The 14,793-nt window shown below is 48.5% G+C and overlaps 1 protein-coding gene across 2 annotated transcripts in view; it reads right to left on the minus strand.

The window, feature by feature from the left end:
- mcc (MCC regulator of WNT signaling pathway) overlaps nt 1–14,793 on the minus strand; it is a 73,943-nt gene that overhangs the window by 32,671 nt on the left and 26,479 nt on the right. For both annotated transcript variants that reach the window (XM_028972670.1, XM_028972671.1), the window contains one exon: nt 11,043–11,156. In XM_028972670.1, coding sequence (XP_028828503.1) covers nt 11,043–11,156 — 114 coding nt within the window. The remainder of the gene's footprint in view (nt 1–11,042; nt 11,157–14,793) is intronic.

Consider the following 14,793-nt stretch of genomic DNA (forward strand, 5'->3'; position numbering starts at 1 on the left):
ACATTACTGTATTCTGAGTAACAAACAAAATGTGACCTTAATCGCATTAACGTGACCTCTCAGTTTCACAGTGTAAGTACAACTTGGATCATTTCACAATGTTTGTGTACATTCGGTGTGTTGGTTCTCAGCGTGAGAATTTGCTCTTTGTCGGCGTGGTCAGACACTCTAAGACAGCTTTATTAGCAGCAAGGACCGCCGCTGTTTAATCGCATGGGGATTTGGATTAATTCGATCTGGCAACAATCAGGGTCCCGATACAACTCAACCCCATCATACATCAGACAGTCTTATCTTGGACCAGTGCTTCTCAATTATTTTCTGTTACCCCCCCATTGAGAAGTAAACATTTCGCCCCCCGGCTAACATTTTACCATTAAGCTGAGTAAAAAAAACTGCATTGTGGAGGATTGAACAGTGTTTGAAGGATTGAAACACTCTTTTCTTGCAAAAAGGTTGCTGCGGCGGCCTGATAGGAAAGTTACGTATTATTATTATTATTTTCACTACTTCCACGTAATAGGCTTTGCTATGCAGGTATATTGTGGGGTTGTTCTTTTCATATTAAGAGACAGTAATACCAACTAGTTTTAAGAAACACTTTTTTTCTTCCTCTGTTTGTGCCGTTTGTCACAATGAAGCCAAGTGCTACATACGCGTCATCATATTTCTTATTTTATCTTTTTGGAGACTTACATTTGCCTCATTATCTCCATTTCTCTTTGCTGCCAGTTTGTTCACTGCACTTCGTGTTCTTGTACGGTGCAAAAAAAAAAAAAAAAAACCTACTGGGGCAGTGGTGGCCTAGCGGTTAAGGAAGTGGCCCCGTAATCAGAAGGTTGACGGTTTGAATCCCGAGGCGCCGAGGTGCCACTGAGCAAAGCACCGTCCCCCCACATGCTGCTCCCCGGGCTCCTGTCATGACTGCCAACTGCTCACAAAGGGTGATGGGTTAAATGCAGAGGACACATTTCACTGTGTGCACCGTGTGCTGTGCTGCTGTGTATCACAATGACAATCACTTCACTTTTACTGTCTTATCCACTATAATACACATTATAGTGGATAAATTCTCCACTCAGGTCAGATGACAATTTTAGCTACTGTCAGGATTGCCTGCAGCTGGGCTCCACACCTGAATCCAATCCTGACGCCCCATAAATGCCGGAAGTTTCCGCCCGTTCTGGGTCTCTGGCATTTTCGTGGACTCTGCACGAACTTGACCTGGTTTTGTTTCATATGTGTTTTGAGTTCTGGCAATCGCCACACGCCTACGTTAGTTTCAGTTCCTTATTTAAGTTAAATCGTTTTCGGCCACCGCGCCCGTCTTTATTTGTGTTTAGTGTTTGTTTATTAATAAAACCCCTTCCCAGTATGTCAGACCTCTGCGCTTCCTTCCCCCGTAAGTCTGTAGACGTGACAGAATGCCAGAGACCTCCCCAAAAGCGCAGAGGTGGAAAGCAGAGGAGAAGAAACGCCGCGAAGGACGCAGCCAGGCGCGGCGAACACGGACGCCAGGGGAGAGACGCGCCGCCCGTTCTGGTGGAGCGTTTTCTCCCCGAGAAGCCGTGGTACGCGACGCCGCGTGATGACGTCACCACCGGGAAACTCCGCGAAACCCGGAAGCGACAACGTCGGCGGGAGAGTGGGCGGAGCGAGGACGTTGGCGTCGGCAGCAGCGAGGAAGTGACGTGGGCAGCGAGCGCAGAAGATGCGACCCCCACGATCTTCGCCATGTCGAGCCAAGAACTCTGCGCTCTGCTGGCAAGGCTCCCCGTGGACGACACGGACGACGACGAGAGCATGGGAGACGAGAGTTGGGCTCCGCCCATCGCGCCAGTCTGCGATCGTCGCAAGGTCCGCAGGGTGGACGACCCTTGGAGTCACCGGTGGGAGGACACGGATGACGAAAGCGATGATGACGTGGATTTTCGGTGGGCGGTCGTTGCTGGGATGGCTCCGCCCAGCGTGCGCGTCCGAGATCATCGCGGCGTCCGTGATGACCCATGTCACTTCCGGGGGTACGAGGTGGACACGGACGACGACCAGGATGACGCCGTTTGGGCAGTCGGTGCCGGGATGGCTCCGCCCATCGCGCCCATCCAGGATCGTCACGAGGTCCGTGGAGACCCACGTCCCTCCCAGCAGTGTGAGGAAAGCTGGTGGAAGAGGGCGACGGGAGGTCGCCAGCCAGCAACTGCGCTGCCGGGACTGCCTCGCAGGGAATCCTCCATTCCTGCTCCAGTCGCCGACCCGCCTTCCCTCTGCCCGGACGTTCCCCAGCGAAATGGCAGCGCAGCACCAGCGCCCACACCTGCTGGAGAAGACGTCCACCCCCCTCCACACCACACACCTACCACCATCGCCAGCGACGTGCCCAGCCCCGTGTGGGACAGCCCAATTGTCCCGGGACCCTTCAGTGGGGCAGCAGACACTGATAAGACCACCACCATCCTCGCGTGTCTGCTTGGGTCAGCATGGGGCTGGAGCGCAGCCCTCTGGCAGCAGGGAGAGACAGACAGCAGTTTTCGGGACTTCCAGCAGAGACTGAGGGCGGAATTTGATCGGCCTGAGCCAGGGATCGAACTCTGCCCCTCCACCACATCCAGCGCCAGTCAGGATCCGGGGCAAGAAGACCAAGCACTGGCGGGCGACGAGAAGGTCGCGCCTCCCGAGATCCTGGCTGTGCCCCCTGAGGAGGTCCCGGAGTGCTCAGAGAGGGAACTAGACGACCCTCTCTTCTGTCTGTCTCTGTCTGTGTGTGTGTGCATGGCATATGTGTCCGTATGTCGCCCCCACTTCCCCTCTTTGTGTCCACCAGATGGCGACCCAGCCGCGGAGCCGAACCCCAGGGAGGAGGTTCCTGACCCGAATGTGCTGGTCCAAGGCGAGGTGGACAAGCCCCAAGGTACCCCTAAGTCCAGCCGGGGGGGGTGCTCCCCCAAAGAATTTTTTGGGGGGGTGCAGTTCGGGTTGGGGACTCCTCCTGAGGGGAGGGGAGGTGGGGAAGCGATGGAGCTGGGTCCTCCGGTAGCCAGTGAGGAGGGCGGGCCAGGCATGGGCCTGCGTCTGCCTCCAGAGGGGTGGAGCGCCATAGAGCCCCCGGGTAGGCATGAGGACCCAGCTGGGACAGACAGGAAGAGGGCCTGCTTGTCCCAACGGACGCAGAAGGGGCTAGCCGGATGGTCTGGCAATGCCCCCCCCTTGGCACCAGGGCCGTGCAGCGAGAGGGGCTGCATAGTCCCAGAAGGCACCAGCCTGGGGTGCCTGGAACAGTCGCCGGGGGCTCTGGGACAATCTCCCTGCGCGGTGCAGGGGGTGACACAAGAAGTGTCAGAGGGGACGTGTGGAGACAGGGCCCACACATACCCAGATGGATCGGCCCTGATTATTGTGTGCAGGTACGAGAGTCCGGGGCCGCCACGCCTGACCACGCCGGGGAGCCAGGCCGAGGGTCCGGGGCCGCCAAGCGGGACCACGCCGGGGAGCCAGGCCGAGGGTCCGGGGCCGCCAAGCGGGACCACGCCGGGGAGCCAGGCCGAGGGTCCGGGGCCGCCAAGCGGGACCACGCCGGGGAGCCAGGCCGAGGGTCCGGGGCCGCCACGCCTGACCACGCCGGGGAGCCAGGCCGAGGGTCCGGGGCCGCCAAGCGGGACCACGCCGGGGAGCCAGGCCGAGGGTCCGGGGCCGCCACGCCTGACCACGCCGGGGAGCCAGGCCGAGGGTCCGGGGCCGCCACGCCTGACCACGCCGGGGAGCCAGCCCGAGGGACCGGGGCCGCCACGCCTGACCACGCCGGGGAGCCAGCCCGAGGGACCGGGGCCGCCACGCCTGACCACGCCGGGGAGCCAGCCCGAGGGACCGGGGCCGCCACGCCTGACCACGCCGGGGAGCCAGCCCGAGGGACCGGGGCCGCCACGCCTGACCACGCCGGGGAGCCAGCTGGAGGGACCGGGGCCGCCACGCCTGACCACGCCGGGGAGCCAGCCCGAGGGACCGGGTCCTCCAAGGGGAGGATACAGCAGGGCAGGAGCCCTGTGGTTGCCGGCGTCCGCCCCGCCGCCTCCACTGATGGTACTGTTGGGGCTCCGAGGACGTAGCCCTTGGAGGGGGGGCTCTGTCAGGATTGCCTGCAGCTGGGCTCCACACCTGAATCCAATCCTGACGCCCCATAAATGCCAGAAGTTTCCGCCCGTTCTGGGTCTCTGGCATTTTCGTGGACTCTGCACGAACTTGACCTGGTTTTGTTTCATATGTGTTTTGAGTTCTGGCAATCGTCTACTCCGAGCCTCCAGTACTGCTCGCCTGGTCCCTCCATCTCTGAAGGTAAAAGGAAAACATTCATCTAGACTCTTCTCCGTCTTGGCCCCTAGGTGGTGGAATGAACTTCCCCTCGAGGTCAGAACAGCTCAGTCACTGAGCACCTTCAAACGACAGCTCAAGACCTTCCTCTTTAAAGAATATTTAGATTAAATTGTAATTTTCTTGTCAAACTTTGTGTACAGAATCTACAACAGAGTGAATTAAATAGATGTATTCATAGTTGGGGTCCTAGTGAACCGGAATTGATCTCTTCATCGATGGTAACTTGAAAGCACGTTGTAAGTCGCTCTGGATAAGGGCGTCTGCCAAATGCCGTAAATGTAAATGTAAATGTAAATGTAAATGCCACACGCCTACGGGTTAGTTTGTGTTTTTCCCTTTTATTTCCCGTTTTTTGGCCACCGCGCCATTGTTTATTTGTATTTGTTGTATATTTGTTAATAAAACCCCGTTCCCAGCATGTCAGACCTCTGCGCTTCCTTCCCCCGTAAGCCCGTAGTCGTGACAGCTACAGTCTTTCATCCACAGGTGGATTATAAAAATGTGTTAAATAATTGTTAATCATTAATAATTGTTAATTAATTTGAAACATTGAAATTAAAGCTGTTAACACAGCTGTTTTTTGTTTACTTAATTCATTGCTAAATATGTGATTAATTAAACATGAATCAACTGAATCAACGTCACCAAAGAAGGGCAGGACACAGGCACAAAAAACAGTGTATTGTAATACAGGGCAACACATAGTGCTCTGCTTGGGATAAATGAGTGAAGGAAATGGGGAAAGGAGAGGTTCACATGCACATTCACACAGTGCACATGCGCTCCACCAATACTCAGCCGGCATTTCAGAGTCATACCGACTCCATCAAGACTTGTGGGCGAGGTCCGCTCGGGATCTGGCCTGCGGCCATGCCAGCCCACCGACCACACACAAGACACGCGCACACACCATGACGGACAGTACGATAATACCGGACCCGGAACACTGCATGACTATGTATGTGACAAATAAAATTTTAATTTGGTGTGGGTAATCAGAAAGGGGCGGGGCCTGAACTCATACAGTACAGGCCAAACGTTTGGACACACCTTCTCATTCAATATGTTTTCTTTATTTTCAGGACCATTTACATTGGTAGATTCTCACTGAAGGCATCAAACCTATGAATGAACACATGTGGAGTTATGTACTTTTAAAAAAGTGGAGACTTGGCCTCCACAGTCACCGGACCTGAACCCAATCCAGATGGTTTGGGGTGAGCTGGACCGCAGAGTGAAGGCAAATTCATAGTTTTGATGCTTTCAGTGAGAATCTACCAATGTAAATGGTCATCAAAATAACATTGACTGAAAACACATTGAATGAAAAGGTGTGTCCAAAGTTTTGGCCTGTACTATATATATATATAGAGAGAAATGTTATATTACTAGCAAGTGTTATATGATAATTGGTACATAATAATAATAGAATATAATAATAGCAATAATGATCACTTTTTAGCTTCGTCCAAGCTCTAAATCTCTAAACACTTATACAACACATTACAAATAACTATAAGCAGGGCTGGTGATGCGATTACACAACGGCCACCAAAATAAGCATCTCACTCTCCGCTTGTGTGACAGCAATGCCACATCGACTGTTCTGAATCCCGTGAGCTCTTGTGAAAAGTTCGCTGGTCTTCAGAACGCCGTCCCCAATGTGCAAATGCCACTACTGTTCAAGGCCGCGAGGAGGGGGAGGCGGCCGTTGTGTAAGATCCGCTCCCGGAGACTCTGGGGCTGGCCGTCTGTACAGGCACTTGTGTGTGTTCTCGCCTTGGAGAATGAACCAAGTTGCCGGGGGAGGGGCCAGAGAAGGAGAACTCTGAGATCGAGAAGCAGGAATGCGGCAGGAATGACGTTAGCAGATTGGAATGTTTCCCTGGCCAAGGCCGGCCGATTTCATGTGAGGAGAACAAAAACGGGGTCACCCTGATGTTTGCGGAGACAATGCGCTGGGCGAAGCCCCTGCAGGCACACCAACAACAATACAAAACGCTGCACGAGTCAAACCTATTGAGCTGGCTTTCAACGCAGCATGCAAACATTTATTTCCTCAGCGGGTGCAACACAACTGCGCAGGCAGAAGGTGAACGTCGCCTCTCCTTCTGCATCCACGTGAAGTCCAAGAAGAATTTAATTAAGTGGGAAATCTGTGTGCTTTCCATTGTCCAGGCAGTTTAGATAACAGCTGATCTCAATGGCAGGGCTTCAGGAGGCATTTGGGTCCTGGACAAAAGGAACTTTGTTCAGATTGGACGTGTGGAGAGATGTGTGTATATATGTGACACGATACATCAGTGCATCCCTGGAGCACACACACACACAAACACACACACTCAATGCACGCATCTACGTCTATTAGATCTGCTTTCGAATGTCTGACTACAGGGGTCAAGGGCTCAAAGGGCAGAACCCACCCTCGTTCTTAAACAAAAGAATGTTATGTAGAGGTCAGGAGGTTGAGGTCGGGCATGTGTCTAATTGTGACATGGCTATCAGAGACACTCAAAGGCCCTGTGATGAGCTGATTGGAGGAACAGTACAGTCTAGCATTGCCTTGTTTTCATCGTTTGTTGTTCCAACATCGCATGACCTGTATCTCTGCCAGGGTACTTACGACAAAGAGAGAATTAACATGAGAACCCAGCGAGGCCGGGTCCATTAGCATGTCGGCGAATGGGAGTGTGAGACACACAGACAAGGTGGTAAAAGCCTGCACATGGAGACACATGGTGTCTCACAAATGATGCTGAACTGCAAAACCCCAGACTCTCTACCAAACAGGTCTTGGGCATCATCTCAAAAGCCTCCACATAAACATGTAAGACCTTCTGTCTTCTGCTTTCAAGTATGGCATGGTTTGCTCAGGAGTTATCTCTCTATTAATCGACATTTTGCACCAAGTGCAAGGTCGGGGGTCAACAGTTTTTGATCGCCACGTTTTCACACTCATATTGGGGCAGCATCGTTGTGCCGGATTTCGATCTCGGTCACATGTCTGAAAGCGACTGGTTGATAATGAGCTCTGTAATTACCCTGGGTCTGGGGTGGCAGGTCACAGACTCAGCAGGGAAGAGAACATAGATTTAGAGTGAAAAAGAAAGCTGAAAAGCCACAGAAGTATTCACAATACAAGCTTATCTCTGCATCTCAAAAAAACTTTTAAAAGTATTGTGCAAAATATAAATTGTTTTCAAGCAAATAATACCTTCAGACTCGTAAATATTTCAATTTTTCACTTGTAATGAATAGATATGATATAGAATCACCTTGACTGGAATATCGATCTCACCACACATTTCAACGTGCAGTATATAGTGACAAAAAAGCTTGTACACTCCCTGTCACGCTTAATCATCAACACACACACACACACACACACACACACACACACAAGCCCTGTCCTCAGCCTATCACAGTCACATGTAGCAGGCAGCGGCAGACAGCTCAGGTTGGCATGGTTACGGAGGATTCCTGGTTTCAGTGACATATGGGGCGATATTCCTCCTGCCAAACATCAGCAGAATCAATTTCCCCCTTTATTACCTTTTTTTTGTCTGTGGTGGCAACAGCAGAGAGAGTTTAATATGAAATACTTTCCCTCACTTTCGTTTCTACTGTGGAACTCAAAGGTCACCGTCGGGCACAAGCCACTTGACTGACAGCGGTTCCCACAGGAAATGATGTGAAATATCGCTCCATACGTCTCATTTATGCGAACACATAAAGGAACTCGAGGATCTAAGCACTTTGAGTGAAGGCGGTGCTGATATCATTTTTGCCGCTCTCTGACATGGCAGCAGGGGGATGAAAGGCAGAGCCGACATTGGCAGTGTGCTCAGGTGACGCTCAGTGACATATGGGGCGGCTCATTAGGGGACAGGGAACCTGGAAGCTGCCCAGCGCGGTAGTGAAGACATGCAGCTGAGTGCCGACACCAGGCTGCTCCGAGGAGTCCAGACCCACAGGATTTCACAGAGGGCATATAAAGGGGAACTCTGGGAAAGCTGCCATTCTGGCTCTTCCTACCAAACGTCAGTAGACTTTAGGTCGATGGTCACAACGCTCCAGGTTGTCACGATCCAAAAGTACAAAATACACTGTTACCTTGATGTCAAACTCTGTGGCGGCTGTATGTCTATTCAACTGTCCTAATTCACTTGGTTAGGACAACATCAGGGCAGGATATGGACAAAATGCCTTATTTGTGGTTTAAGTAATAAATGAAATTAGTACTGTCAACATTAACGTGAGTTAACATGATCAGACTTGCAATTTATTCATACATTAAACACATAAAAATCGAATCATATTTTTCCATATTTTTCCACATGTCCTTTTCTTTGCTCTTATTTAAAAGTGAGGCAAAATAAATGTCTGAGAAAATGTGACTCCACGTTGTCGGGTAAAATGAGGGACGGCCGCACAACATAATGAAACGATGGTTTTAAATAAAGAAGGAACGGTGGCCAGAAGCATACAAACTAAAAGCAATTGAAACAGAAAAACACACAGCATCACATGAGGTTCAACCAAGGACCAACGGGGCAGTGGTGGCCTAGCGGGTAAGCAAATAGACCTGCAATCAGAAGGTTGCCAGTTCAAATCCCGAACCGCTAAGCACTGAGCAAAGTACCGTCCCACACACTGCTCCCCGGGCACATTTCACTGCTGCTCACTCAGGTGATGGGTAAAATGCAGAGGACACATCAGTCCAAAATAATTAATAATCAGCTTGGTCATTAGGAGTCTGAATTTTTGCCTTCGTGTGATTGGTGTGACACTGAAGTTGCATGGTGGGTTGGCAAATGATTGGTGAAAGTGAAGTGATTGTCACACCTGATACACAGCAGCACAGCACACAGTGCACACAGTGAAATTTGTCCTCTGCATTTAACCCATCACCCTGAGTGAGCAGTGGGCAGCCATGACAGGCGCCCGGGGAGCAGTGTGTGGGGACGGTACTTTGCTCAGTGACACCTTGGCAGATCGGGATTCGAACCAGCAACCTTCTGATTACGGGGTCGCTTCCTTAACCACTAGGCCACCACTGCCCCATTCATGTGCACTGTTGCTGTTTTGATCTATTAAACAATGCGGGTGTTACAAAAAAAAAAAAAAAATCAAACTGTCCGCGAGTGTTAACACTGACAGCAATCAACTAAATTTGATTCTTCGTCCATAACTAGAGTAACTCTAGGTAAATGCAGTGACACAGTCCTAGAAGGACTGGAATTTTAGTCTTAGTAATTTAGGCTTAGAACAACCTTCTTGCACATAAAACAGAAAATATATCCCTGTAAGTGTAGCCAATGCAACAATATACTGTTTAGTCTAAGGTCAGCATTGTAAGCATATTAAATGCACTGGAGACAAGTTCTGGGCAAAATGTCCTGTTATCGCCACAATCAGCGGGGAGTCTGAAGAGCATCTATAACAGGCACGGAAATCACTGTTTCAGCTTACGTGCAAAGTTTCCTTGGTAACACTCAAGAGCAGTAGTTTTGTTTCCAATATGGGTGGACTGGTGCAGGGGAACAATAAATTAGGTGATTGGCTGATTATTTTAATTAGTTCAACTAATGTGGTTGGCCTAGTGGGTAAGGAGACAGACCCGTAATCGGAAGGTTGAAATGCCAAGGTTCCACTGAGGTGCCATTGAGCGAAGCACCGTCCGCACACACTGCTCCCCGGATGCCTGTCATGGCTGCCCACTGCTCACCAAGGGTGATGGGTTAAAAGCAGAGGACACATTTCGTTGTGTGCGCAGTGTTTCACAATGACAATCCCTTCACTTGAGTTTAAATGTTAGAAAAGAAGCTTTGCACAGTGTAAAGTTTGCACCATCGACTGCAACTCTGCAATGAGTGAAAGAATCTGCCAGTAGCTGGAGGCTCCAAGCCCCTACATCCATGCGAGGCACATTTCAGTCTGACAAGTTCTCCCTGTCTGTCCAAAGCAGCTCAGTAGTTTAGGATAAGCTGTCAGAATTGTCATCAAATCACACATGCTGCTCATTCCTCGACTCAAAAAAAAAAGAATCTACAGAAAATAATCCAACAAAAGCCACACACACAGTAACACCTGACAGTGCAAGCTTAGTGCTGAGAGAATGGACACCAGCCTTCAACTTTTGACCTCAAGTGGAAAAAAAAGCCTTTTAGCCAGCAGAGCTGAACGAATTTTTCTGTCATGGCTGTCACAAGCACAGTCACACCCAGCTTTTGGGACAAATTTCATGAGCCAGACACAATTTTCTGGCAACAGACTACAGTATGAAATTTGTGAAGAGTTGTGTCACTTGTTTAAAAATCTATGGGCCAATGCTCGTGGCGTAGAAGACATGGATCATTGGGAGTGTTCAAAATGTAAAATCCACTATCTTTTTCTGTAGCTACTGTTTAAAATGGGAGGGGCCAATGGGGATGGCTGACAGCCCTCATGCTTCCTCATTCTTGACCATTTACACCCCCTAACATCTCCTCTCTCTCTGCCCCCATCACAAGCATGATCTCTCCTGTAATCATCTCAGGACACAGATGCTATTATTTCACAGATGCTATTAATTGTGCTTCAACTCAATTCAAATATAAGTCATAAGATTCCACTCAACATATTTATCACATTTTATATGATTGCTACAGATGTTCAGCAGATGCAGTAGGTCTCACCTGAGCCTTGGCCAGTCTTTTCTCCAGCAGCTCTCGCTCCCTCTCACTCTGCAGCAGCCGCTTGTTCAGCTCGACCACGTCCCCCTTCAGAGATGCCAGGGCTGCCAGGTGAAGCTACGGGGAGAGAGGAGACACTTAGAGGACACACACAAGTACGCACACACACACACATATCCAATTTCAGTGGCTCTACATGCACAAAACCATGTTTTGTGTCTTCAGTGAGGCTCTGCTGTTTTTGAAAATTAATGTTGCTAATGTTAAATTTAACTGAGGCACTTTATACACATTATTTATGCACACACACATAGTAGCACATCTTTAATAAAGTGCAGTTAAACTGCCTGGATGTTCATGTAGTCCATGAAATTGCACAATAAACACTAAAGCAGCTCAGCAGCTCTCCAATATGTACAGTGGACAGAGGGGGGATTTCACATGTGGCGACCCATCCAGCTGTTTGGCAGATCTGACATCTCCTCTTGCCTGGTACCTCAGTAGAGAACCAGACAAAACACAGCAGAGAACAAAGCCAGGCGCCTTTAAAGAGACTTTACGGTTCATCTCTGTAGGAGAACACATTCAGGGTGCCAATTAAGACTCAAAATGGCATGTGCACTACATTCCAGGAACCACCGTTTAGGGTCTCCAAACGCCTCTGAGCAAGAGCCCATTCACTGTTTGTTTCAAGCACTGTGTGGAAATCAAGTGTCGATGTGTCACAAATGTGATCTCATTTCAAAGGCAGCTTTCTGGCTCGTAAAACCGTCAGCCCAGACCATGATAATTATCCTTCTCAGGGAAGACCTGTTGAGCCCCAGAACTCATTAACAGCGCAGCACTCGCCCCACTCACATACCAACCCTTTCTTTGTCTTAAAAGTTGAGAAGAGTGGAGATAAGCAACAACAAAGAAGTTACTCACCCATCCACACACACACACTCACAGCTGGGCTGGGTGAAACGGATTCGGCTGGAGGCACGTGACGCGCCGAGCTGCCACTAAGCCACAAGCCTCTTTCTTCCTCCACAAGATGACACTCAAAACAGCCATGCAGCCGCACGGGCAACCTCCTCCCCACATGGCACCCCACCCTGCACCGGGCTCAGTGGAGTAATGTGGCTCATTTATTAAATGGAAATCCGATAACAAGAGAAACCTGCATCCAGCACCGTACGTGATTTAATTACCAGCAATAGACTGTTTTCGCCGCCGATGGTGGACCTGCCCCTGGGACCCGGCTCAAGTTAATTATGACTATGGTGTAGGCAAAAAGAGAAAAAACAAAAAAACAGGGCATTACATTCCAGTCACCTACTGTTTCAAATGAGCTCCGTGTATCCAAAACTTGGCAGTCAAACACAAGACAGAGACATTTCAGTGTGTGGCAACTTCTCTGGTCCAGTGCTCTCCAGATCTACAGTCTTTATAGATCAGTGAGACGTGAAGGAAGAGGAGGAAATAACTTGGTCTTCAGGAGGAGGCAATTAGTGAACCTAGAGAAAGCCCCTGCCCTCTGACCTCATTAAGATCAGGCCGGCCCCTCAAGTGAAACATGGAGAGAACAGAGACGGGTCGACGGCGGGTCACTCAACATTAGAAATCATCAGCTAAGTAGACAACATTCCAGTAGAACATATCTTGAGATTTTAGGCCAGCTGATGAAGACATGTGGGAAGTATAGTTATTTTGGCAGACTGATTTAATTTGAGTTTTAGTCTAGTCTTTGTGTCCAGCTGCCACTTTAGTCTTTATTAGGCTTAGTCACATCCATACTTATTTCAGTTTCAGTTGACTAAAAGTCTGAGCATTTTAGTCAGAATTATCCATGAACATTTTAGTCTAGTTTTAGTCACCAAAGATTGTATTTTAGTCTCTTTTTTAGTAAGGCAATTCTATTTAATTAGTCAATATAGTACAAGTATCTAGAACAACATTTTCTTTTAGTCAAAACCGTTTCGTAATAAAAAATGAAATGTTTTTGAACCACACATTCTGTTTTCTTTTCCCCTTCATTTTTTAAAAATTATGTCCAAAGATTGCTTCGTCATTTTCTCCCAGCCATCTGCTCACCCATCAGAAGTATCCTGAAATCTAATTAATGCCACGATTGCATATTGCAGAAGGAACATCATCAGATGGGAGATACAGGAAACAGAAGCCACTATATAATAACGCGATTACATGAGATGAGATAACTTCTCGTATTCGTCAACGAAAATGAAGAATTTTAGTATAGTGTTTTTTATCTTGTAAACCATAATTAGTGTCATTTTTATTCATTGGCAAAATTACATGATATATAGTTATTGTCACATGACCTGCGTTTACATCTCGCCTCAACGAAATTTTGGATGAAAACAACCCTAGTGGGAAGAAAAGGCAGAAGGGGCATAAAAGAGCCTCTGTACTGAACATAAGCTGCAAAAAGTCTGGCTCCATTGCATTCAAAATCATTTCTTTTCTCCCTGAACTGTCCCTCTCTGTCAGACAGAAGGGAAAATGATGGACGGTGCTCATTAAGACAAGTGAACGATTGGTTGACATGGTTCCTCTATGGAAAATGTAGGGTACTTCATGCCCTCTGTTCATGCACAACCTCTGTGTGTGTGTGTGTGTGTGTGTGTGTGTGTGTGTGTGTGTGTGTGTGTGTGTATATACACCCATGTGAGATATGACACCCATACACTCTGCATCACTTAGCAAATAGGCTACACATGTGCCAGCATCTCAGCAGACTACTCCATCAGTCCACTCACGGGAAAAATGATATTATGACCCATAATGCACTTCCATTATCTATTTCGAGAGGGTGCCGGAAGAGGCTTGGGGACCGGGTGTGTGTTTACAGATGTTCCAGCACTCAGGGGGGAGACTGAGGGGCCTGTTTTCAGATAGGAGGGGTGTAAATTCGATGCCCTTTCTGACGTTTGGTGTCTCCTGCTCTCCGCCGGGCCCTGTGGGTGTATAAAAACACACCCAGCGGCCCAGACCCATCAGGGAACCATTACTTCACACGGAAGGAACTGACGTCATTACTCAGGTTGACGTGAGTCACCCAGAATCAAGCAGCTGACGGAGGCTTTCCTATATTCATAAAAATGCACACAGGGCCATATTTTGCTTGGTTTTGTTCTTTCAAATGCACTAAGTGAGGAACTTGTTCATTAGTGCAAGGTGAAATGGGTTCTCATGATTTACATAAATAAAACAATATGAAACAAGAAAAAAAAACGTGGTAGTTACCTGTATCTGTAATTACTTATACTGTGTAGTGCTGTGCCTAGCAACTTACATTTTAAATCTTAAGTGTCCCTCATTCTTAAATGAAATATGCCTTCCTTGGTACCTATTCTTGACAGGCTTTTTTTTTCAGAAATCTCAGGTTTAAAGCAAATCTGGCATTACCAGCAGGGAGCATTCTGATTCTGAACAGTTCCATTTTCTCTTTTTTACATTTACATTTTACATTTACATTTACGGCATTTAGTAGATGCCCTTATCCAGAGCGACTTACAATTAGTATTTATAGGGACAGTACCCCCCTGGAGCAACTTAGGGTTAAGTGTCTTGCTCAGGGACACAATGGTACTAAGTGGGGTTTGAACCTGGGTCTTCTGGTTCATTGGTGAGTGTGTTACCCACTAGGCTACTACCACCCTACTTTTTTAACACCATTGTTTGAATAAAATGAGAGAATAATCCCACATTTTGACCATTTCCTGCATATGTGTGACTTATTCTAGTGGCA

Source organism: Denticeps clupeoides, chromosome 3, assembly GCF_900700375.1.
Source record: "Denticeps clupeoides chromosome 3, fDenClu1.1, whole genome shotgun sequence".
Classification (NCBI taxonomy): domain Eukaryota; kingdom Metazoa; phylum Chordata; class Actinopteri; order Clupeiformes; family Denticipitidae; genus Denticeps; species Denticeps clupeoides.